This window comes from Neomonachus schauinslandi, chromosome 13 (genome assembly GCF_002201575.2).
Source record: "Neomonachus schauinslandi chromosome 13, ASM220157v2, whole genome shotgun sequence".
In the NCBI taxonomy this organism is placed as follows: domain Eukaryota; kingdom Metazoa; phylum Chordata; class Mammalia; order Carnivora; family Phocidae; genus Neomonachus; species Neomonachus schauinslandi.
In genome coordinates this window covers 41,228,633-41,254,829 of record NC_058415.1, presented here as the reverse complement: position 1 = coordinate 41,254,829, position 26,197 = coordinate 41,228,633, and the positions used below count along the sequence as shown (strand labels likewise).

The 26,197-nt window shown below is 37.7% G+C and overlaps 1 protein-coding gene across 1 annotated transcript in view; it reads right to left on the bottom strand.

The window, feature by feature from the left end:
- CCDC171 (coiled-coil domain containing 171) overlaps positions 1 to 26,197 on the bottom strand; it is a 310,199-nt gene that overhangs the window by 151,961 nt on the left and 132,041 nt on the right. Inside the window, exons 16-17 of the mRNA XM_044920762.1 lie at positions 14,296 to 14,800; positions 13,155 to 13,271 (exon numbers count right to left, since the gene is read on the bottom strand). Coding sequence (XP_044776697.1) covers positions 13,155 to 13,271; positions 14,296 to 14,800 — 622 coding nt within the window. The remainder of the gene's footprint in view (positions 1 to 13,154; positions 13,272 to 14,295; positions 14,801 to 26,197) is intronic.

Below are 26,197 nucleotides of genomic sequence, written 5' to 3'. Positions count from 1 at the left end.
GTCTTACTGGTTTTGATACTACTGTATATGGAATCAATTTCATTATTTCTTTTTCAGAAAATTGACTGGTTGTGTCAGTAACTCTTTTGAAAGAGTTCTGAAATGTTTCCAGGTGTTTGCAGGTTGCACTTTCAAAGAAATAACAGAGAATTTTGTATTTGGGGACTACTAGAAAAAAACATAAACATGAAAAACATAGAAGCTCACTTGGATGGATGAACTAGGTGCAAAGCTGTTCTGATACTTATGCAGAAAAATTGCACCAGCGTCCATGTGTACACCGAACACTGTGATTACACATCATGTATGTGATGAGTCTCATGATCACTGATTAGCAAAGATGAGCATAAGCTGTATCTGGAGATAGCTGCAACAACTGTATTATAAAACGAAAATATCAGTGATTTTGTTCAGTAATGAAGTCACTACACTGCTAATACAATCGTGATCTGTCATCAGCACTCATAATTGAAGGGAATGTCAAAGTTCAGTTAGTAGTTTGAAACAAGATGTAATTTTTTCCATCCAAGTCCACAGATGCATCTCCACCCCTGCTCCCAAATTCTACCCATGGATCCTTTTGAGAAGGGTTCTGTGAGCCCAGAGTTAAGAGATCTCTTATCTAAGGAATATGCTACCCAACTGTTAAATCTATATCCTTGAGCCTCTGCCTCTGTGTCAACTTAAATAATAAGAAAGCTGCATATCCGGAGAAAAGGGAACCCTCCTACACTGTTGATGGGAATGCAACCTGGTGCAGCCACTCTGGGAAACAGTATGGAGGTTCCTCAAAAAGTTGAAAATAGAACTCCCATACAATCCAGCAATTGCACTACTGGGTATTTACCCCAAAGATACAAATGTAGGGATACGAAGAGGTACGTGCACCCCGATGTTTATAGCAGCCATGTCCACAACAGCTAAACTGTGGAAAGAGCCAAGATGTCCACTGACAGATGAATGAATAAAGAAGATGTGGTATCTATATACAATGGAATATTATGCAGCCATCAAAAGGAACGAAATCTTGCCATTTGCAATGACATGGATGGAACTGGAGGGTATTATGCTGAGTGAAATAAGTCAATCAGAGAAAGACATGTATCATATGACCTCACTGATATGAGGAATTCTTAATCCCAGGAAACAAACTGAGGGTTGCTGGAGTGGGGGGGGGGGGGGGGGGAGGGGGTGGCTGGGTGATAGACATTGAGGAGGGTATGTGCTATGATGAGTGCTGTGAATTGTGTAAGACTGTTGAATCACAGACCTGTACCTCTGAAACAAATAATACATTACACATTAAAAAAAAGAAGAAGAAGAAGATAGCAGGAGGGGAAGAATGAAGGGGGGGAAATCGGAGGGGGAGACGAACCATGAGAGACTATGGACTCTGAGAAACAAACGGGGGGTTCAGGAGAAGGGGGGGGTGGGGGGATGGGTCAGCCTGGTGATGGGTATTAAAAAGGGCATGTACTTCAGCCTGGTGATGGGTATTAAAAAGGGCATGTACTTATGATCTCACTGATATGAGGAATTCTTAATCTCAGGAAACAAACTGAGGGTTGCTGGAGTGGGGGGTGGGGTGGGAAGGATGGGGTGACTGGGTGATAGACACTGGGGAGGGTATGTGCTCTGGTAAGCGCTGTGAATTGTGCAAGACTGTTGAATCTCAGATCTGTACCTCTGAAACAAATAATGCAATATATGTTAAGAAAAAAAAAAAGAAGAAGAAGAAGAAGGTAGCGGGAGGGGAAGAATGAAGCGGGGGAAATCGAAGGGGTAGACGAACCATGAGAGACGATGGACTCTGAAAAACAAACTGAGGGTTCTAGAGGGGAGGGGGGTGGGAGGATGGGTTAGCCTGGTGGTGGGTATTGAGGAGGGCACATTCTGCATGGAGCACTGGGTGTTATGCACAAACAATGAATCATGGAACACTTCATCTAAAACTAATGATGTAATGTATGGGGATTAACATAAGAATAAAAATTAAAAAAATAAAAAAATAAAAGGGCATGTACTGAATGGAGCACTGGGTGTTATACACAAACAATGAATCATGGAACACTACATCAAAAACTAATGATGTAATGTATGGTGATTAATATAACATAATAATATAAAAATAAATAAATAAATAAATAAGAAAGCTGTGTATCTGCACTATTCCATTCAGAGAACTGTAATATAATATTATGCTCTCAGTTTTTATTGAAGATGAATATAAGTAACACTGACAGAAAAAAGTCTGTATCTTCTATGAAGTGGCTTTTAAAGATAGAAACTGTGATGTTATTCAATATTTCCAATATGATAACCCATGTAATAAGTTCCTCTCAAAATTCAGCAGCAGAATAGTTTTTTCCATTTGTTTGGAGACAGAGGGCATCTCACATCTGAGGAACAACAAGCAATTCAGTTTAGCTAAATTGCAGGTTTATTAATGAGTACTGGGAGGTGAGACTATACAAATAGATGAGAATCAGATCAAGAAGCGTCTTGTACACCTTGCCAAAGAGTTAATTCATACAATAAGAAATGGGGAATAATGCTGCTGCTGATATGGAAGCCAAAGATATGCAATAGATCAAGCACTGTTTACATGCATTAAGTCATTGAAGCCTAAAAATAGCAAATGAGATGGGACTAGTATGATAGCCATTTAAAAATAAGTAAGAAAAAAAGAACAATGAAAAAGAGTTACAGAATGACCTAATCATATTGAAATACATATAAAACAACTTGAAAGAAGTACACATCAATATTGATCATATTCTTAGAGAGATTACAAGAAATTTAAACTTACTTCCTCATACTATTCAATGCTCTATAAATGCTCTCCAATACACTAATGCTACTTGCTACTTCTTTGTTATTTCTTCTTCTTCTTCTCCTTCTTCTTCTTCTTCTTCTTCCTCTTCTTCTTCTTCTTCTTCTTCTTCTTCTTCTTCTTCTTCTTCTTCTCCTCCTCCTCCTCTCCCTTCCCCTCCCCCTCCCCCTCCTCCTCCCCCTCCTCCTCCTCCTCCTCCTTCTTCTTCTTCTTCTTGTTTTTCTTCTTCTTCTCCTTCTTCTTCTTCTCCTTCTCCTTCTTCTTCTTGTTTTTCTTCTTCTCCTTCTCCTTCTTCTTCTTTTTCTTTTCTTCTCCTTCTCCTTCTTCTTCTTTTTAGGGAGGAAGGGAGGTGGGGGAGAGGGGCAGAGGGAGAGGGAGAGAGAGAATCAACCAGGCTCCACACCCAGCATGGAGCCTGAAACGGGGCTCAATCTCACAACCCTAAGACCATGACCTGAGCCGAAATCAAGGGTCAGACGCTTAACCAACTGAGCCACCCAGGTGCCCTTGTTACTTCTATAAACCTCCTCAAATTATTTCTTTGCTAAATATGAGATAGATGATAGATAGATAGATAGATTGATAGTTTGATAGATGATAGAATGGCACAGTGTGTCTAAGAATGGACACCCATTAGTAGGTTAAGAAGGTAACACATGCAAAAAATATGGAGTTAAAACAACAGCAGTGAGGCTAGATAAAAAGTAGACTGATAAAATATATAGAATATAGGGCATAAGAGTAAGAATAAGAATAAGTTATGGTGACTCCCAGGTTTCTATTTTAATTACTTGGTGGATGGCCATGCCAATCACAAAGACAGAAAATTTAGGAGGAGGTTTAGGGACAAAGAAGATGATGAAAATTTTGAATATATTGAGTTTGAGGTGTTTTTAGGATACCCATAGAAAGCTAGATATTCAGGGTTTAAGTTCAGGCATGATGGGGAGGTAGTCTCTAAAACCTCAGAATTTCTGTAGTGAGAACAGTGTCTTTGTTATTCATGGTGGGGCCCAGGACCACACTTCACAGTTCATATTAATGGTGGGCATGTCTTAGGTTTATGCTAACAAGATAACTAAAGGTAAGGACTGGTCCTATCTGAAAGACCAACTATGGGATCAGAGGTTAGGTCTTTGAGCCAGTATGAATCAGCTCAACCTCCAGAGAGACTGAGCTCAGCAATGTAGCCAACAATCCAATTAATCATGTCCATGTAATGAAGCTTCAATAGAAATTCTGGACACTGAAGCTCCAGTGAGCTTCCTGGATTGGTAATACCCCATATGTACTGTCATAAATTGATGGCAGGAGGTTACCTTGCCCTGAGGACAATGGAAGCTTGATGTCTGGAATCCTCCTAGACTTTACCCTATGCATCCCTTCCTTTGGATCTAATTTGTTTCAATTTGCTATAATAAAACTGTAATCCTAAGTATAACACTTTCTTGAGTTCTACGGGTCATTCTAGCAAATTACGGAACCTGAGAGAATTCGTAGGATCCCCTTAACTCATAACCAGCTGGCCTAAAGTGAGAGTGACTCCAGGAATTCCTAAACTTAAAGCTGGGGTCTCAAGTGAGGACAATGGGGGACTGTTCCCTCTGCCTGTGCAGTTTAGCTGGATGCCTTTGCATTGTATGACTCTATTTTTATGAAATGCTTGAAAAGAAAAATTAAAAGAAAAAAAGATTAGTCGTTCTCTTGGACAAGGAGTATGTAGCGGTGACTGCAAAAAAGGTGAAGAAAATGTTTTATATATTTTCTTGTATACATTCTAGCATATACATTTTTTAAATGCATTTACCTTTACAGCTAAATTAGTAGATTTTATTGCCTGTAAACTCTATCCCAATATAGTTGACTTAAAAAGAAGAGACAGGGGCACCTCGGTGGCACAGTCAGTTAAACGCCTGACTCTTGGTTTTGGCTCAGGTCGTCATCTCAGGGTTCTGAGATCAAGCCCCGCATCAGGCTCTGAGCTCAGTGCAGAGTTTGCTTGAGATTCTCTCTCCCTGTCCCTCTGCCCCCCCCCCCAAATAAATAAATAAATCTTAAAAAAAAAAAGAAGAGACAAAGAATTCTGTGTCTGATATTACTGAGAATGTTATTCATTCTAACACGATGTCCCTTTTTATTAAGAGCTACAGGACGAATTCCTATCTAATCTTAGTCCAAGGACATTTTTCTTAATTAAATATCTTTATTTATTTATTTGAGAGAGAGCAGGAGAGCGGGGTGAGGCGCAGAGGGAGAAGCAGACTCCCCACTGAGCAGGGAGCCTGATGCAGGGCTTGATCCTGGGACTCCGGGACCACAACCTGAACCAAAGGCAGACAGATGCTTAACCAACTGAGCCCAGGTGCCCCAGTCCAAGGACATTTTTATTTCTCCTAAATTTTTGTGTTTTTCTTCAATGACATCATTGGCAATTGACTCCTGAAGCCCAAATTTGAACACAATAATTTGAACACAACTATGTAGGCCATCATAATTGGCTTTTTCAACATCATTCCTAGTTCAAATTTGTTTCCACTCCCTTTTACTCAAGTGTTAATGGATATCATTTAGTCATATTTTACAAATACCTGTAAGCTGGCATAATTTTCTTCTAGAACAAGGTGGAGATAAAACAATGTTTCTAATGCATATAATATTTTACTATAGAATTTGAGAGAAAATTTTTTCCTTTGTTCTTTTACAAAAATCTGAAAAAATAATTATGTTGGCTTTGTTAGATAGTATCTGGGTTTGCAACTTACCCTTCTAAGAAAAGGCTTCAGGCTCTTAGAAGTTTCCCATAAACTACCTATAAATTGCAAAATATGCTGAAACCTCACCAATGTTTCTTAAAATAATTTTGATTTTGTACACTATTTTAACAACATTATTCACAAATATATCCTATGAAAGTTGTGACTCTGGAATTTCACATAGTCATGGACACTTCCAAAGATATATTATCCAGTCAAAAATTGTTCTTAAAAATTATGATAGGCAAAGAAATTTTAATTTAAAAAAAATAATAAAATTAAATTAAATTTAAAAATTAAAAAACAAAATATCTGTTCATTGTAAAATTCTTTCAACTTTTCTATGCACTTGAAATTTTTGATAATGTTTGAAAGAATATGGGAACATGCAAAGGTAATAATAAAAAAGAAATTCACAAAACAGAAGAAAATCCGGTAAATTAAATGTGGGTCCCCAAAAGAGACACTTGGAGCTGAAATACCAAAAATGATACCTACTTGTTTCAATTTCAGATACAAGTGAGGTTATGTAAATAACAAAGTCCTCGAAGTTACTTCTTCTAAAACTTTATTGTGCATATAAGTCATCTAAGGACCTTACAAAAATGTAGATTCTGAGTGAGTAGCTCTGGAGTGGAGTCTGAGATTATGCATTTCTAACACATTCCCCACTGATGCTGATGCTGCTGGTCCACAGACCACAACTAAAGTAGGAATGCTCACTTTATTATTCTTTAGGATTCAATAAAACCTTCATTTTAAAATACATACCAATAACTATTTATTAACAGAAATATCTTTACTTACTGCTTTGAACTTCCTAAGTGTGAAACCTCAACGTTAAACTGAATTCAACCCAGATTTCTGAGTTTTGCCTGAAAGAGTTGCTATGACCTCTACAAAGTTAACTCTAACAATGAAAGAAACTTCTGAACAGTACTAGCAGGGACACATATACTTGGGTCATCTATCTTCTGGATAATTGTGATTCAATTATAGAGGGAAGGCATAACAAAATGTATGAACATTCTATTCATATCCATCTACTATATTTATTCAGAGATAATTCCAGGCAAATCAGCACATTTGTTTCTATCTTGAGAAATTCAGTCTGGACCAGACATATGAAATGTTCAGCTATATAAAGAGTTCCTTAGTCCATTCCCATAATGATTGATATCCCAGCCCTTCAGTGGAAGTAACATTCTCCCCTGTTTGAGGTAAATGATCTCTTGCAGGCACACCATGTGGATACCTGGAAGAGGTAATTTATCTCAAGTGAGCAAACACTTTAATGAAAGCAAGAAGGTTGCCACCTGTCCAGTATTTACAGAGGCAACATGGAAACTGGGGTCTCTGCCCACTGCCTATAAATACATCCTCAAAGTTTAAGAAGGGAGCAGGAGCAACCACCTTTCGCACTTTCCGAGCAGTAAATCCAAGTTACCATTATTGAACTTCCCACTTCATGAAAGGAATAAAGTAATATACCAGCTCACATGAGATACCAGAACATGCACACACAAAAGAAACAGATAAAACAACAAACATTTATTGGACAATTACATATACAAGAGACTTGCTAAGAAGGTTACATTCACACCTAATAACCCTTAAACTAGGAACTTTTCTTAGCCAAATTATACAGATGAAGATATCGAGGCTAAAAGGAATTAAGTACCTTTCCCAGTGTCACACACGAAGTAAACCATGCGACCCAGTTTCAAATCTAGAGCCCAGGTTCTTAATTCATACTCCACTACATACTCAACATGTTTAATTTTCTTTCCTAGATAATTTAAAACTTTTCTTTTCTATATAATTAATGGTACGTGTATAATTCAGAACGTACTCTAAAAAGGTTAAGTACCTAAAAAGAGTATTTTTTTTTAAAGATCTTATGTATTTATTTGACAGAGAGGGAGACAGAGAGAGAGGGAACACAAGCAGGGGGAGTGGGAGAGGGAGAAGCAGGTTCCCCGCCGAGCAGGGAGCCCGACGTGGGGCTCAATCCCAGGACCCTGGGATCATGACCTGAGACGAAGGCAGACGCTTAATGACTGAGCCACCCAGGCGCCCCTAAAAAGAGTATTTTTAAAAAGAATAATTTACTTTTTTTTTTTTTACCTTAGGACAAAGATAATACAAGAAGCAATACAGGTACTATTTAGTATATTAAAAGCTACTCCTGGATACTGACCACACATACCAGTTTTCCTGGAGCTAAAAAAACAAAAAAAGTGCCACTGATGCCATCAATATGTAGTCCTGACATGTAAAATGGTTTAAACTTGTAGTTAAGTTCTTCCAAAAGAAAATGGAAGAAGGGACAAAAAAAAAAAAATACAGTTCTAAGAAATAACTTCTCGCATTTCAGGATTTTCAGGTTATTTCCTTAATAAACCTTCCCAAGATTTTGGCATTTTGATATCCCACTTGGTTGAAAGAATTAAGACACTACTCATAATATTGGGTGATTCAAGAGACAATGAATCAATTACAAATCAAAGCTGAACTGATATTCCTGATACCTGTCCTATGATGAAAAGATCCTCTTGTGAACTGGATAAACAAATTATGAAATGCCCAACTGATAAGTTTTACCCAAACATTAAAAATCATTCTCTAGAAGAATAAGAAAATCCTCTAGAACTATGACTTGTTTTGAAGCTAACACTAGGACAGCATACCATAAGTGAAACACAGCATCATTTCTGTGATTTCTTGCCAAAAATGCAAAAACTGAATCTAATTATGAGGAAACATCAAACAAACCAAAATTGAAGGGTATTCTACAAAAATCGGCTTGTAATCTTCAAGATCATGATGGTCAAGGAAAGACTGGGGAACTTTTCTGTGTTGGGGGAGTCTCTGTACCCGAATAAAAGAAAGATGACTTACTGCAACACATAATTCTAAACCAGATCCTTTGGCTCTAAAAGACACGGTTGGTTGGGACAACTAAGGAAAGTCGAAGGGGGTGTGAGTGGTTTCCTAACATTGATCACAGCCCTCTGGTTATGCAGAAGAATGTCTTGCTTGAAATGCACACTAAAATCTGAGAAAGTAATGGGCATCATGTCCACTTCTTGCTTTCAAATTGTTCAGCAAAAGAAAAGGTCTCTGTTGTGTACCTGCAACTCTTCTGTAAGTTTGAAGTCATTTCAAAATAATTTTTAAAAGCAAGGCACCCAGGTGGCTCAGGCGGTTAAGCTTCCAAACTCTTGATCTCAGTTCAGGTCTTGATCTCAGGGTGGTGAGTTCAAGTCCCACAATAATAATAATTTTTAAAAGCAAATATAAAACACTATGTGGCCTATAGGAACATTTTTATCATTTGTTACTCTGTTAGTAGATGGATGAGTGGGCAGCAGGAAGGAAGGAGGAAGGGTAAGAAGAAGAAATGGTGGGCAGACAGAAAGATAGACACAGAAATAAAACAGACTGGAAGAACACAGAGAAATAGAAAATAATTAGTAGTCTGTAAGTGTGTACAGGCAGAAGTGTGTGTATCTATTCATTAATGTAATACACTACTTTCACGATGAGATGGGTGGTAAGGAAACAGTTTTGTTAGTGCACACTATATGCCAGGTACTGTACAAAATGTTCCACAAGTGTTATCTCATTACACCTTCACAAAAACCAGGAAGACAGTACTATCGCCATTTTTAGGTAAAGAGTCTGAGGTCTGGTAAAGTTAAGCAACTTGCCCAATTTCACACAACTAATAACTATCAGAGCTGGATACAAAATAAAATCTGCCTTGTTCAAAGCTAATGCTCTTTCTACTCTACGATAATGCTTACCATATATTTAAGTTATTCATACACTTAAGTTATAAACGCAACATGACTACATAAGCTGTTATAGCTTTACATTTATTACCCTCATTATTATCTGTTAATAACCTCTCATGTACTTTAAGTGTCTGAAAATATTTTCCCATCCTTTCTGCTAAAATATCTGAAATTTCTACTACTAGAATACACATAAAAATGAAAACACATTACCTGGAAAAGCTAATATATTAACCCGTCATCATTTTTTGAATGACTTCTTCCATAAACCCAGCTTGTTAAGCCATCTCCACAAAAGGTACACACTGATCATTTTTGACTAGTCTAATAATAACTCAATTATTTACCTGTCCAACTATATTCTTCCCTATACTCTTCTGGACTTTAATACATCAATTATTCTCCCCCTCTAAGCAACTATCACTTTCTCTTCCCAAAGTACTTAGTGTTCTTTAGCCAACAACACTTAAAGCCTTTCCTAAAAATAAGTTTCCCGGGCGCCTGGGTGGCTCAGTTGGTTAAGCGACTGCCTTCGGCTCAGGTCATGATCCTGGAGTCCCAGGATCGAGTCCCGCATCGGGCTCCCTGCTCGGCAGGGAGTCTGCTTCTCCCTCTGACCCTTCCCCCCTCTCGTGCTCTCTCTCCCATTCTCTCTCTCAAATGAATAAATAAAATCTTTAAAAAAAAAAAAAAGTTTCCCTGAACTTGCCCTTTTCTCAAGCTATTAGAGGCACAACCAGATTCTAACGTCAAAGGCGGCTCTGTTCCTGGGGGTAGGCAAGCATTTAAAGACACACCACTCTCGGTCTACCTTCTACTTGATAAGTCTTACCTACACATATTTTTATCAGGGTCTCAAATAACCATTGTGTCAATATTTTAACTTTAAAATATTGCAATAGTCCACTTTTGGAAAACGTGCTCAGGGAGATCATTGTCTAGTTTTATAAAACCTCTATAATCTGCGACACCTGGTGGCTCAGTTGGTTGAGCGTCTGCCTTTGGCTCAGGTCATGATCCCAGGGTCCTGGGATCAAGCCCCACATCAGGCTCTCTCCATCTCCTGCTGCCCTTCCCTTCTCCTCCCCTTCCCCCATTCATGCTCACTCACGTGCATGCTCTCTCTCTCTCTCTCAAAGTCTTTTTTTTAAAAAAAGTGTATGGCAAGATTTCATTCCTTTTGATTATGCTGAGTGAAATAAGTCAATCAGAGAAAGACATGTACCATATGATCTCACTGATATGAGGAATTCTTAATCTCAGGAAACAAACTGAGGGTTGCTGGAGTGGTGGGGGTGGGAGGGATGGGGTGGCTGGGTGATGGACATTGGGGAGGGTATGTGCTATGGTGAGCGCTGTGAATTGTGTAAAACTGTTGAATCACAGACCTGTACCTCTGAAACAAATAATACATTATATGTTAAAAAAAAAAAAACAAAAACAAAACAGAAGACAGTAGGAAGGGAAAAATGAAGTGGGGGGAAATCAGAGGGGGAGACGAACCATGAGACACTATGGACTCTGAGAAACAAACTGAGGGTTCTAGAGGGGAGGGGGGCGGGGGGATGGGTTAGCCCGGTGATGGGTATTAAAGAGGGCACGTTCTGCATGGAGCACTGGGTGTTATGCACAAACAATGAATCATGGAACACTACATCAAAAACTAATGATGTAATGTATGGTGATTAACATAACATAATAAAATTTAAAAAAATAAAAAAAGTCTATAATCTGATCCCATGCCAATGATCCACCTTTTCCCTCACTATTTTCCAATATAGTTATAATAGAAAACACATTTTAGTTATCACCATGTATAAGCCAGCCGTGCAAGGCATGGGTCTCCATTCCATCTCCTTAATGTCCGTCTTCCCATTCTGTGCTTATTCCCACCTCTGCAGCTCTGCTAAAGCTCTGCCCTCCATCTGGATGCTGTCCCTCTTCTGTAACTTACTATCTGTCATTCTAGGCCCAGGTAAAGCCTTCAGATGGGGCTCCCTGAAGCCTTCCCAATACTCGTAAGCCTACTCTGAGCTGCATCTTTTATGGGTTCTTACATTTAAAGCCAGTATTTCCTCATTCAATCCTTGATTACATTCTGCCTAAAGTTGTTCATTAAGTTGTCAATCTTGTTCTATAATCACTGTGCTGTATATGCTTTAGGAGATAAAAGAAAAATATGACTTGGATCTGGACCTCTAGAAAATATGCACAGTGATAAGGAAAGATAAAGTAATGATATAAAAAGAATCATAGCTTAAGAAACCAATCTATTTTAATTGTTCACATACAAAGAATATGATGAACACAAATAATCTGTTTTTTAAACTAAGTCCCAAAACTTTCACTAAGTTCTTTCAAGAATGTTAATCTTGGGGCGCCTGGGTGGCTCAGTCGGTTAAGCGTCTGCCTTCAGCTCAGGTCATGATCCCGGGGTCCTGGGATTGAGCCCCGCATCGGGCTCCCTGCTCAGCAGGGAGCCTGCTTCTCCCTCTCCTTCTGCCTGCCGCTCTGCCTACTTGGGATCCCTCTCTCTCTCTGTGTCAAATAAATAAATAAAATCTTTAAAAAGAATGTTAATCTTGCTCTGAAGCTATAGTGCCAACATACTTAAAATACATTTATTTAGACTTTTATTTCAGACTTCAAATCCAGTACATTGAGGTTTTGCCAAAATATTAGAGATGCATAAGGCTTACCAACATTGATGGCCACAATCTAAAAATAATCTTTGAATCTTAAGTTTCCCACTATAAGAACCTAGATTTAGATATGTGAAATCACAATAAATGATGTGCATGTATATAGCAGACTTGTCTAATGAATTAAACTACATCCTAAATTATTATTTCATTAATGCTTACAACATTCCATGAAGCAGGTAAGTGTTACCAAATCCGTTATATTATTTTTACTGTTAATGTGTCTGAAATGACCATAATTAGTCCAATGACATAGCTTAACCAGTAGGTAACTGTATGTTATTCTTGAGAAGTTAGTTTTCATTGAACTTTTCATACAAACATATCCTGCAATCTGAGCCATGAAAAAAATTTTTAGACCTTTGGAATCACTGATTATAGGTGGTTCCATGGCTGGCGGAAAGAAACTGACTATTCAAATTAACCCTATTTAAAATCAGTTCAGAAAAATAAAAACATATCACCAAACAAGAGAAGTTTTCTACTGGTTCTGTTATTATCAAACTTCTAAAATGTATAGCTAGAAACAGAAATTAAGAAAGACTAAAACAGGGCGCCTGGGTGGCTCAGTTGGTTAAGCGACTGCCTTTGGCTCAGGTCATGATCCTGGAGTCCCGGGATCGAGTCCCGCATCGGGCTCCCTGCTCAGCGGGGAGTCTGCTTCTCCCTCTGACCCTCCTCCCTCTCATGCTCTCTCTATCTCATTCTCTCTCTCAAATAAATAAATAAAATCTTTAAAAAAAAAAAAAAAAGAAAGACTAAAACATTTGCAAGAACATTACCAGTATTACTTAATAAAAAAGCTAATGAGATTTCCGTGGGAAAATCAGATCACAAAGGGAAAAAATAAGGTGGATACATTCACAAGAAATGTCATTTAATTTCCCCATAAATTAAGACAAAATTACCCACCAAAATTTACATTAATTCTCTACATCATTAGAGATTTCATCATTTCTCTGCCTGAATAAAAGAAAGATGAAAAGAAATACATTTTCTTCCTAGATGGTTTATTAGGATTTACGTGTAAGTGTATTTTGCAAGGACCTAGAAGAGGGAATCGTACCTGTTTTACTAATGACTTCCTGTAACTCAGCCATAGAGGTAATTATTGCGGCTAGGAGGTCAGAACTGGTAAGCCAACTGAGCGCTTGCAAACAACGTAACTGCTCCTTCTGATGCTCTGCAAAAAAAGAAAGAAATCCATCTTGCAATGCTACAAACATTTAAAATCCATGTTTAAAATTCATAGCAACGTTTGGCTATTAAAGAAATAGATCAAAATTTGTAGACAGAACTTTGCCTAGTACGGAAAAGTCTACAAGAAATGTTAGATTTGACGGAGAATTTATTTATATATTATATGAATTAGGTGAAGTCAAAAAAGAGAGAGAGAGAGGATGGAGCACCTGGGTGGCTCAGTCAGTTAAGCATCTGACCCTTGATTTCGGTTCAGGTCATGATCTCAGGGTTGTGAAATCGCGCCTCATGTCGGGCTCCACGCTGGGCATGGAGCCTGCTTAAGATTCTCTCTCTCTCCCTCTCCCTCTGTCCCTCCCCACCTACCCCACCCTCACTCATGCACTCTCTCACTCGCTCTCTCTCCCTTTCTCAAAACAAAGAGAGAAGAAAATTTTTCTTTAGTTCTGTTTATATTACTTAATAGCTTGATTTTTAAAAGTTAATAATTGAAATCATTGTTTCCCCAGAATAGTCAAGCATTTAAAAAAAATTTAACTGGAACATTTACATTTGTCTCATTTTCATTCAATTCCTCATTTAACTCTGATCACTTTATAGTGATTCATAGAAAGTGAAAATAAATTATACTGGTAATTAATTTTAAATAGGGCAGAGTCTCTGGATTGACTTAATTGAAAAATCACTATATAAACTCTCCACTTTACTGTGAAAAGAGCATTCGAATATATTAAAGCTAAATATATATATATATATATATAATAAAGCTAGACAAAGTTGAAATTATATTTGCTGCTTTCTTTAAATTTTAATAGTCATAACAAAAGAATCAAAAACAATTTATGAATAAATATACATTTACCCATACACACATACATATCTATATACACATGGGACTATGTTACATGATTTGACATATTAAATGATTTTAAGTTTTTACATAATAGCTAAACATAGTCACATTGTATGTTTTCAACTTAGATTTTAAAAAGCATAAATGATCTTACTTGGAAATTTATGCTTGTCTTTGGGCTCTCCTGTACACACTAACATGCCTATACCTTCTTTGAAACTTTCCATCCAGGTAAAAAGAGAGGCACATGATTGGCCCAAAATCGTGAGCCTATTTGCTGCCAAAATTGCAATAACACCTTTCCGGAACACACGTATCAATCCTTTGAATGGTTTTTTCTTCATCTTGGCTTCCTCTTGCTTCTTTTCATCTACACTTGACAAAGCCTGGGCTAGAGTCCTAACTTCCAGTTTGAACAACTCAAAGGTGTTGACCTGCTCCTGGAGAAAATCTCTCTGTGTAGATAAGGCACACGATCGGCTGTAGAGAGGATATAAGGCACCAGCCATCAATGCACAGGCTGCCAGCAACGATGTTTGTTCCCTTTGAGTCTGTGATAACATGTGTTTGAAGCGTGAATTTTCAAGAGCCAACTGTTCATGTGACCTCTCAATACGATTCAATTTTTCCATATTTTTTTCAGCAATTTCTTGAAATTTCTGTAAGAAGTCAAATAAAATATTTGAAACGTAGTCATCTTATTACTTCTAGAGAAAGAAAACAAACTTTTGCTGACAACTTCTTCAAGAGATCCATGTTCTAAATATCCAAAAATAAGTATGACAAAGCAACAGTGAGCCAAATGGCTTAGCTCTAAATGTGCGCACTGATTTTTAAATCCTCTTACATAGAAGCTTCACATAAAATCGAACATGTAAATTTAAAAGTACTTCATGAATTTCCTGTACACTTATACATAAATGCACACATTTAGAAAGGAAAATTTCTCTTCTTCCATTCCTCACTAACTTTTATTTCCTGCTTTTAAACAGAAATTATACCACCAATAGAAGTTTTCCTATATGTAAAAAGACTTTACATTTTGCCAGAATAAGCAAAGGGTTAAATCAATAATACAACATAGGGGCGCCTGGGTGGCTTAGTCGGTTAAGCGTCTGTCTTTGGCTCAGGTCATGATCTCAGGGCCCTGGGATCGAGCCCTGCATCGGGCTCCTTGCTCAGTGGGGAGCCTGCTTCTCTCCCTTTCTCTTTGCCCCTCCTCCCACCATGTGCACTCTCCCTCCCTCTCTCTCTCAAATAAATAAATAAACTCTTTAAGAAAAAAATACAACAAATAGCACTTGACTGCCATTTACTGGATGAGGACATACTGATTCTCAGGACAAACTGATTCTCAGGACAAACTCATATCAGCTCCTTCTTACCTTCCCAAGACAGAACACTGAACAAAGTACAGCTCCAGCGGTGGGAAGAAATAACTAACTGTAAGCTGGGCCTCAGCAGTTCTCTGATCCTTTTTCCCTCATCAAGGGACTTGCAAGCCAAAACAATTTTGAAACACAAAGAAATTTTAACTGCAGACAACATATTTTAATCGCTAGAAAATAAACTAGTTCTCTATGAAATCTTATGCCTAATCATTAAGGAACTGCTGAGGTAGAGTAAATTTCAGAAGATAACAGATCCCAGTTTCCTTTACTGATTCATTTATCATTCAATACACATTTATTGATTACTCACTAAATTCCATGTGCTAGAAAAACAGACAAGCAAATCAATTATTGTGGCATAATGCTATGATAAAACTATGCCAGATTGCCAGAGGTACACAAAAGGGAGTTTGCACAAAATGATATTGACAGGCTTTTGGAGGGATATGACAAAGGTAGTGGGGTATATAATAGAAAGAATTAAAAAAAAAAAACTACCAATAAGGAAGCTAATCATAGCTATCCTATAAGAATTTAATGATCAGAGTTGGAGAAAATAATACAAACTCTTGCCTACTCCTCAAGATTTGATGTCAAAGCCTACCGTGGACAATGTTGATAGGCGCAGTAGCCAAACAAATTCAAACTTGTCGAAATATACTGCTGAGAAAAATAACTCTTGGGCCAAATCCAACCCCACGGCTAGGGGATGAGATTCCCAAAAGGCGCACCGTGAGTAGAAAAAGGCCCTCGGAGGTACAGTCCTGAGTACGAATGAGTAAAGGAAGTCAACAAGAAGCCACTCTCTGAAGGATTCAACTTCCTGGATGCTTTCCCTTGGGCAGGGGAAGAACTGTATTTTAGCCATGGTTTTAAATGTTTCTATATTATAATTCCCTTTATGTAACCCAACTCTTCTCTAAAGTCTGACCCAGCCGTATCTATGGTGGTAGTGTGAAAAATAAAGGAACCAGGAAATAAAGGAACTGTGGCTTGCCCCAACCACATCTCCACCACTGGCCAGGCTGGGGTAGCAAGATTTCATCCCTGGGACCGTGTCCCAGAGCTCCATACAAGGACACTTGTAAAGGAAGTGGTGTCCCACTGGGAGCAGCTGAAAGAAGCAAGAAACTCTGAAAAGCACTAACCAAGTGGACCGCTTGGAAGCAGATGTGAGACACCCTTTTAAGGGAAGCAACCTTTAAGAAAAGGGAAAACTGACCTGAATTGTGGCTAAAGAAGGCAGGAAGACCAGCGTGTGGAAGAAAAAGAGCCAGAAACAGGATAATGTATTCTAAGGAAGTGCAAACAATTCAGAATGCCTGAAGAGAAGAGGAGAATGATGGAAAATTGACAAGTAGGTAGATAATAGATGATTAAGCTACGGAATTTAAACTATCTGGAAAGCCATGAATACCCATAAGATCCTGGAAGGCGCTCTGCTTTAGTTAATGGGTGGGAGAATCAGAAATCTTAATAAAGACTGCCAAGGGTAGCAGTAGAGTTGCAGGGCGTAGGGATGGAATGAGATGAGCAAATAGAAATTACAACGGTTAACTCCGTATTTTCTCCACAATCAATTCCACTAGTTCAATTAGAGGGGAAAACAGGAAAATTCTAGAAAATCCAAGATAAAAGGGGCATACTGGCCATAGCTAGGTAGGAGACATAAAAATTAACCTCACCAGATTCCAGGTGGCTGCCTATGTACACATTCACAGTTCTCAAAGTCTCAGGCAGAAGTGTGTTTTCAACAAAAAACACTTTTTTTGAACAACAACAAAAAAAATGGTGATGAGATATATTTGCTAACAATATTTTTAAATATTTCAAAATAAAACGTGAAATCATTGGTCAAAATCAAATGGGTTGTTGAAAGAGAGCTGAAAGTATGTTAACTACTGGAATTAAAATTTTAAAAATAAACAAAATAAAAATTTAAAAATTTAAAAAAAAAGGAAAGAGAGCTGAAAGTAAAGCAAGCCCATTCTGGAAAAGATTTAGTTAATTTTAGCACGTGATAGACCTCAAATTCTTCTACCGTATACAGCTGGCCCACTTCAGGGCTTCAGGTTGAAGCTGACAGCATTTTAGAAGGGCAACCAGAAACTGGCAGTCCTGGGATGAGGATGAGAGAGTAATCAAAATGTGAGAAGTGGATAAAATCTGAAATACACTACCCAAAACACCCCATTTCTCTCGATGAAGAGAAAACCAGGAACAAGCTGGAATGTTTTAAAAACAGAATTGGGATTCCAGACTTCCACGGCCAGTTTTCATTTCATTCCAGTGCCCCTTCTACCACTGGTAGAAGCAGTGGTAATATAAAAGAAGCAGTTTTTGGGCGCCTGGGTGGCTCAGTTGGTTAAGCGACTGCCTTCGGCTCAGGTCATGATCCCGGAGTCCTGGGATCGAGTCCCACATCGGGCTCCCGGCTCAGCGGGGAGCCTGCTTCTCCCTCTGACCCTATCCCCTCTCATGCTGTTTCTCTCTCTCTCTCTCTCAAATAAATTAAAAAAAATTTTTTTTTTTAAATTTAAAAAAATAAATAAATAAAAGAAGCAATTTTTGAAGATCCTCATGTCATTCCATGACCCCCAAGTTTTGATCACTTGTAATGATTATACATTTAAAAGTGCTGATTACTATTAATTACTATCACTATGGATGATTTCATGAGACGCCTATGATTTGTATTATAAGAAAGGGATGCCATTCACAGCTTGCTAAAACAGTAAAAATAGGACTAAGAATACATATGAAGTTTGTTTATAAATAAAAATAAACAATCTCTAAATTCTACCTCTGAAACTAATAAAAAATAAATAAAAGGGTGTATATATCCTTTAAAAAATAAATTAAAAAGTAAAAATAAATAAATAATCTCTAAATACTATTTAATTGTCTAATAACTCTGCTGTCCTCTGTCATTCTTGGTTTAAGTAATTATAATCAAGATACCAGGTATCAATTGTTATTTTTTTAAATATAAACCAGACCAAGGGGTGCCTGGGTGGTGCAGTCGGTTAAGCGTCCAACTCTTGGTTTCGGCTCAGGTCATGATCTCAGGGTCTTGAGATCAAGCCCCATGAGCTCTGTGCTCAGCGGGAAGTCAGCTTGAGTTTCTCTCTCCCTCTACCTCTGCCCCTCCCCCTGCACTCTCTCTCTCTCTCTCACTGAAATAAATACGTAAATCTTTAAAAAAAAATCACCCAGACCAATATTGAACTAGATAACTAGAATTAATTAGCAGAGTGAATTAAAGATTTAGGAATAATAAAGTTAAATATTTAAATTTTTAAAGCTCTTATTAACAAATATTAACAACACAAAAACCTCAATAACATTAGTACTTAATGAGAGTTTTGTTCCTTTCTTAACAATTACATTTCTGCATCCCTACTGTCTCCACTGAGATGCAGAATCACAGATCTAACTGCCCCGTAGGCATCTCCACTTAGCTACCATAGCCCTCTCAAGCTAAAGTAACCAGTCCAGTACTACTGATTTGCCTCCTAAACATATCCATAATAATCCTTTCTGTCAATAAATGGTACCAACAACCACCCAACTGTTCAAACCAAAAACTTTGTAGTCAGTCTTAATACCGCCTTTCCCCCTATCTCTACATTCCCAAATCAAAGCCATCCGCAAATACAGTTGGGTTTACCTGCAAAATACATCCTGATCCATCTCCACGGCTACCCATGCTAGTTCCAGCTCTTCACCCTCAGCTACTCATGCCCACTTCAATGTTACTGTCACATTAGGTCAGTCCAATCCTATTGTTTAACCTCTGTCTTTACTGAACCAAGGTTCTCTCCTCAAGTCACAACACCCCCACATGCCTCGTGCTGCAAAGGTTTCACTTCTCCTGGGATCCTCAACCTGATGAAAAAGGAGAGAACGGTCTGCTCCTTTACTATCCAGAAATGAGACTCACCCCTCTTTCTCACAATTTAGCCATGTTCTCTAGCACCCCCAGGTCCTTGGCCTTCTCCCCTAACACTATTTAAATCCTAACCATCTTCAGAGCCCACTTCAGGGTCTATCTACTCCATGACGCCTTTCACTATAATCCTTACTCACACTGACCTTGACCTTCTCTGAACTTATTTATATCACTCAGACATTTAATTCCTACACTGCTCCTTACTTATTTCATATGTGTATATCTATTCTCCCTCCAATACAGTAGAGCGCCAGTTCCTAGAAGCCAGGAAGTATTTACTGTAGTGCCTGTCACAGTGCTCCATACCCTGTAGGTATTTAGTAAATACTGAAAAAATTAAATAATCCTTTATAAGATGTTCCTTGGTGCTAAGCACAGTTTTTTGCTCATAATAGACACTGAATATATACCAAATGGATAAAAAGCTTTACAAATGTAAGGAGAAGAAAAATATAATAGAGAAAAAGATATAATTTCCAAATATAATTTGGAACTTATCAGCATGTCAGAATTCTGTTTTAAAATTAACTCTGATATTCCACAGGGACCTTCAGAGGTACTGCATTATTTACAGTGAATTATTCTTGAAGAACAAAGCTTGTTGGATGGTAACACTGGAAACAGCAATAAGAGCAATTTTTCCCTTTAAAAAAAAAATCCTGTTCTTTACCCAAGGAGATTGAAGGCCAATATTTTTAAAGCAAACATAAGGAACATAGCCTTCAAATGGGACAAAAGCATTCCTAGTACTGAAATAACCTGCTCCTGGGTATGTTTAATTTCAAAAATAACATTTGCCAATTCCTCCAAAACAACACTCTTATCTTGAAGAACTAAAAAAAAAAAAAAAAAACCATGAAAATATAGTATGGATATCTTTTATACAGATTTCTTTGGCATATCAAAAATACTAGCTTTCCTCTACTGTCTGATAAATTCAAAGTGCATCCAAAACGGGGGTCGGGGGGAGATACCTTCTTTGCCTAATGAATCACGCACTTACTTCCTAAAATACACAGGCTCCGTGGGACGCCTTACAGTGCTCCATGAACTATGAGACTTTGGGTCAGAAATTAGACACTTCCCTAGAGAGTAAAATTCTTTTTTATCACTTTTGCTTCCTGAGTTCCTATTCTTTATGTTGGCAAAAGACAAAATGCAAACTGGACATTCAATGATACATAGACATCAAAGGACTTCATTTAAAAATGTCTTATTTTTATAAGCTGCATACCTTGTCTTTTTATGCAATGGTAATATTTTAAAATACAATAAATTCACCTGCTTATCTTATGATGTAAGTACTTCTCTGTTAAAAATAAAGCACATTTTGTGAAGAAAGTGGAAGCCTCACACCTTGCTGGTGAAGATGTTAAAATGATGCAGCAGCTTTTGAAAACAGTTTGGAAGCTCCTCAAAAAGTTAAATGTGGAGTTACCACATGACCTAGAAATTCCACTATCTGACCTTCATATATATATTCAAATCCCGTAATGATTATTTACTTAACTTAAAAACACTATCTTTATTTTGTAAGTCTAGCATGGCAAAAAATATTATGTGCCCAAATGGTCTGTGCCTCCATTTATTTTTGTTTCTAAAGCAGTAAAAATTATAAAGTGCCCTTTGGATAAGCCAAACCTTCGAAAGGACAGAGTTCTCCTTATCATTAGACTGAGAATAAAGGTGTCAACATAGGCAAGATGCTTGATTTGCCGACTGTTAAAAGATACTACGTCAGACTGTTGATAAGTTAGCACTACCTCTCTATTCTGACCTGCCTCAGGTCTCCCTTCCTTGTGGGTTTTCAGACCCTGGCAAGAGCGCCCAGGTTGGCTCCAGTCTCCTCTATAAAAACTTTAAACATTGACACCTCCTCTCCTAAGTTCATAGCATCCTCTTGGGAATTAATTACACAGAGTTGTTGTGATAAACTCTATATTATTTAATTTCTCGTTTAAGGGATGACCTCCCTACTAAAGTTGACAGTTTTTATTAATATTAAATACATTATATAAAAGGTGTCTTGATATTCTTACCAATAGCAATTTTGCAATAGAATATACTAAAAATTCAGTCTCTGGGAAAAAAGAAGTCTGAGAGAAATAAGAGATAAGGGAACTAGCATCTGTGGGTGGCTGACAGTGTGTCACTGGTTTTTCATACATTATCACATTTAACCATTAATCAAGAATCACTTGGAAATGCAAGTTCAAGAAATATGAAACTGAGCTGTCACTAGACCCATTTTCAGGTATTATTTGATATACAAAAACAGCATATATTTCTAAAAGAAATGGTGTTGTAGCGTAGAAATGGTGTTGTATGCAAAAAGGACTGGAAGATCAGGATGATGAAAATGTATTAAAACAGCACATAACGTTCACTTTACAATTTCTAAATGCCAAGCAAGGGGCTGACCATTTTACATCTGTTACCTCTATTCTAATCCCAATTCTAGAACTTTCTTGCTACACAAACAACTGGTATCAGTTCTCTGAACCTTGGTTTCCTCGTTTGTAAAATAGAAATGATGCCTAAATGAGCTATCTCACATGGTTGTTGTGGGGCTTGAGTAAGAGGAGATGCACAAAGTTATTAAAAAGCATTGAAAAATCTATTGAGCATTGTGCAATTCAATTGACAGCCTTACTAAAAAAAATATGTATATCCTAAAGCAATTATTTCAGAAGCAAAGGACTTCACACCAACTCAGAGTCCATCAACGCGTGGTGAGCACAGGATTATGTCAAACTAACTCCCTGTGATCATTCCAGGCAGCCATGTATACATATTACCTCCAATCATATAAACAAGTTAAGCTTGGAATATTTTTGGAACCCAATTAAAAAGAAAAAAAGTTTCAACATCTAATAACACAAATCCGTTCTTGCCAAATGTACTCTTAATACTGTCATACAAGAGAAATAAAATGCAATATATTATGATGAACCTGAATTTCTTTGATTTTTATTCTCCATTCTCAACTCACTTGATTTTACTAAGATGTCAAATAAACCTAAAGTGTTTACAATAAATATTACATGAAGGTTAACCATACTTAACTAACAGGCAAAAATCTTTACTTCTACTAAGGGAGTGCTTATTCCAGTAATTCCATCTTTTTCAGACAGAAAAGATAAAAGAACATAAATAATTAACAAAAGCAAAGTTAATAAGAGAATTAATGTGGCACTCTGCCCAGGTGCTTCAGTACACATACATGTTTGAGATGTATTTACATGATGGCTCCAAAGTATTTAAATTTAAGAGTTACCCAACCACATGGCCAGCACATTTTACCTAATGCTAAAAACATGCTGTGATACTAAAACCAAGCTTCCTGTTCTACAAGTATCATTTATCTAATAGCATTCTCACTAATTGTTTTAAAGCTTACACATTCAAAAATCTTGCAAATATCTCTCCAACGTTTTTTCAGATAAAAACAATTTGAATAAAAAATTGTTTTTTATTTAACCTTTTACTAGCCATTTCTTTACAATAACCAAACATTAAACACAGGGCTCTATAGATAAGTCATTTGTTTTCCAGCAGATGGCCTCTTGTAATAGCTATGCTCATCCAACACCAAACATCCTCTACAACCTACAATCCTATAACAATTGTGGATTTTTCTTCTTTATGTTCTTATCAATATAATTTTTGAAAATACATTAAGTAATATAAAATGAAAATAATGTTATTTGCATTGCAGCTCTGGGGGGAAAAAAGCAGAAATATAGAATTAATCATAACAAAATTTCCTAAAATAAAATTTATACATCCCATAATATGCATTATAATAGCAATTTACCAACTATAAAACCCAAATGAATTGCTGCTGTGTATTCAATTATATTTTACAAAAATTCAAATATGTATATAAGTAATATAGACAATATGGCAATATATATTATTAATGTACTTTTAGGAATAATGAAAATGATACTTTCAAATTGCGTACCCATGGATCAAAGCCTAGAGTGTCACATGTTCTTCAGGAAAAAGTCTTCAGTGAGAGACTCTCTTAAAACATTAGCATTTGTGATCATTGATTCCCTTAGTTAGGAAAATGAACTGCTATGCCTTCCTGCATATTTAGAATAAAAGTGAGTTGGGGGAGGAGTCCAAGATGGCAGAGGAGTAGGACACCTTAGTTTTTTTTGTCTGGCCCCAGGAATCCAGCAAGATAGCTATTAAATCATTCTGAATACCTGTGAACTCAACTGGAAATCTAAGAAAGGAATAGCTGCAACTCTACACATAGAAAAGCAACTACTTGGGGCACCTGGGTGGCTCAGTTGGTTAAGCATCTGCCTTCAGCTCAGGTCATGATCCCAGGGTCCTGGGATCGAGCCCTACATTGGGCTCCCTGCTCGGCGGGAAGCCTGCTTCTCCCTCTCCCACTCCCCCTGCTTGTGTTCCCTCTCTCACTGTGTCTCTCTCTCTCTCTGTCAAATAAATAAATAAAATCTTTAAAAAAAAAAAAAAAGAAAGAAAGAAAAACAACTACTTTCTGCAAGGTAGGAGGTGTGCGGAGAAGTGAATCCAGGGGATATATGGGAAAATAAACCATGGGGGTAGGGAGCCTCCCTCAGCCAGCTACCGAAAAGTGATATAGAAGCAGACCACAAGGGGCACCTGGGTGGCTCTGTCAGTTAAGCATCTGCCTTCGGCTCAGGTCATGATCTCAGGGTACTGAGATCAAGCCCCGCATGGGGCTCCCTGCTCAGTGGGAAGCCTGCTTCTCCTTCTACCACTCCCCCTGCTTGTGTTCCCTCTCTCGCTGTCTCTCTTTCTGTGTCAAAAAATAAATAGAATCTTTAAAAAAAAAAAAAAAAGAAGAAGCAGAGCACAAAATCAGAACCTTTAGAAGTCTGCTCCAGTGAGGAACATCCCTGCCTGAAAGGTGCTCAGGTGGCGAAGCAGGGTGGAACTCTAGGTGGGACAGTGTGGTCTCAGAATCCTCAAGGTCACAGGAAGACCAGGGGTGCCTGAGTGCAGCAGTGTTCCCAGGTATCAGAGTGGGAAGCAGGCTGCAAAGACAGAGCCAAGGAGTGGGCTCTCAGCTTGGGGTTGCCATAAACCACGAATTGCAGAACAGTCAGGCCACTGCTCTTCAGCAGGGACCCAACAATCAGCAGATCCTGGGAGGAGCGTAAGTTTTTCTTTCTTTACAATTTTGGGATGCAGGTTCTTCTAACAGACCAAAATACACCAAGAATCTAGTGGCTCCGTTCTTGTCACTTGTCTGATCATATTCTCTCTTTTTTTCTTCTTCTTCTCCTTTTTTTTTTTTTGATTAAAGTCTTTTAAAATTTTCATCTTTACAATTACATTCCATCCTTTTGATGTATTTAATTTTATTTATATATATATATATATATAAGTTTTTATTTCTAACAAACAGACCAAAACACACACAGGATCCAGCGTATTACTCTGTTCTGTTCACCTGTCTGATTATATTCTCTTTTGTTTTAATTTTGTTTTTGTTTTTGTTTTTGTTTTTTGTTTTAGGGCTCTTCTGATTTGTTTAGTGTATATTTCTCTGGGGTTGTTGTTGCCATTTTAGTATTTTGTTCTCTCATTCACCTATCCTTCTCTGGACAGAATGACAAGATGGAAAAACTCACCTCAAAAAAGAGAACAAGCGGCAGTACTGACTGCCAGGGACCTAATCAGTATGGATATAAGTAAGACGTTGGAACTAGAGTTCAGAATAACAATTTTAAAGACATTAGCTGGGCTTGAAAAAAGCATAGGAGACCCTAGAGAAGCCCTTTCTGGAGAAATAAAAGAACTAAAATCTAACCAAGTCGAAATCAAAAAGGCTATTAATGAGGTGCAATCAAAAAAATGGAGGCTCTAACTGCTAGGATAAATGAGGCAGAAGAAAGAATTAGTGATACAGAAGACCAATAATGGAGAATAAAGAAGCTGAAGAAAAGAGAGATGAACAACTACTGGATCATGCGGGGAGAATTTCAGAGATAAGTGATACCATAAAGGGAAACAATGTTAGAATAACTGGAATCCCAGAAGAAGAGGAAAGAGAGAGAAAGAGAGTGGGCCAGAAGGTATATTAGAGCAAATTATAGGGGAGAACTTCCCTAATCTACGGAAGGAAACAGGCATTCAAGTCCAGGAGGCACAGACAACCCCCCTTAAGATCAATAAAAATAGGTCAACACCCCAACATATAATAGTGAAACTTGCAAATCTCAGAGACCAAGAGAAAATCCTGAAAGCAGTTCGGAACAAGAGGTCCATAACCTATAAGGGTAGAAACATCAGACTGGCAGCAGACTTTTCTGCAGAGACCTGGCAGGCCAGAAAGGACGTGCATGGTATATTCAGGGAGCTAAATGGGAAAAATATGCAGCCAAGAATATTGTATCCAGTGAGGATGTCATTCAAAATCTTCAAAAAGATTCCAAGACAAACAGAAACAGAAACTAAAAGAATTTGTGATCACTAAATGAGCCCTGCAAGAAATACTTACTTACTTTTGGGGTCTCTCTTCGCTTAAAGTAACATAGACCAGAAAGGAATGGAGACAATATACAGAAACAGTGACTTTACAGGCAATACAATGGCACTAAATTCCTATCTTTCAATAGTTACTCTGAATGTAAATGGGCTACATGCCCCAATCAAAAGACACAGGGTATCAGATTAGATAAAAAAGCAAGTCCCATCAATACACT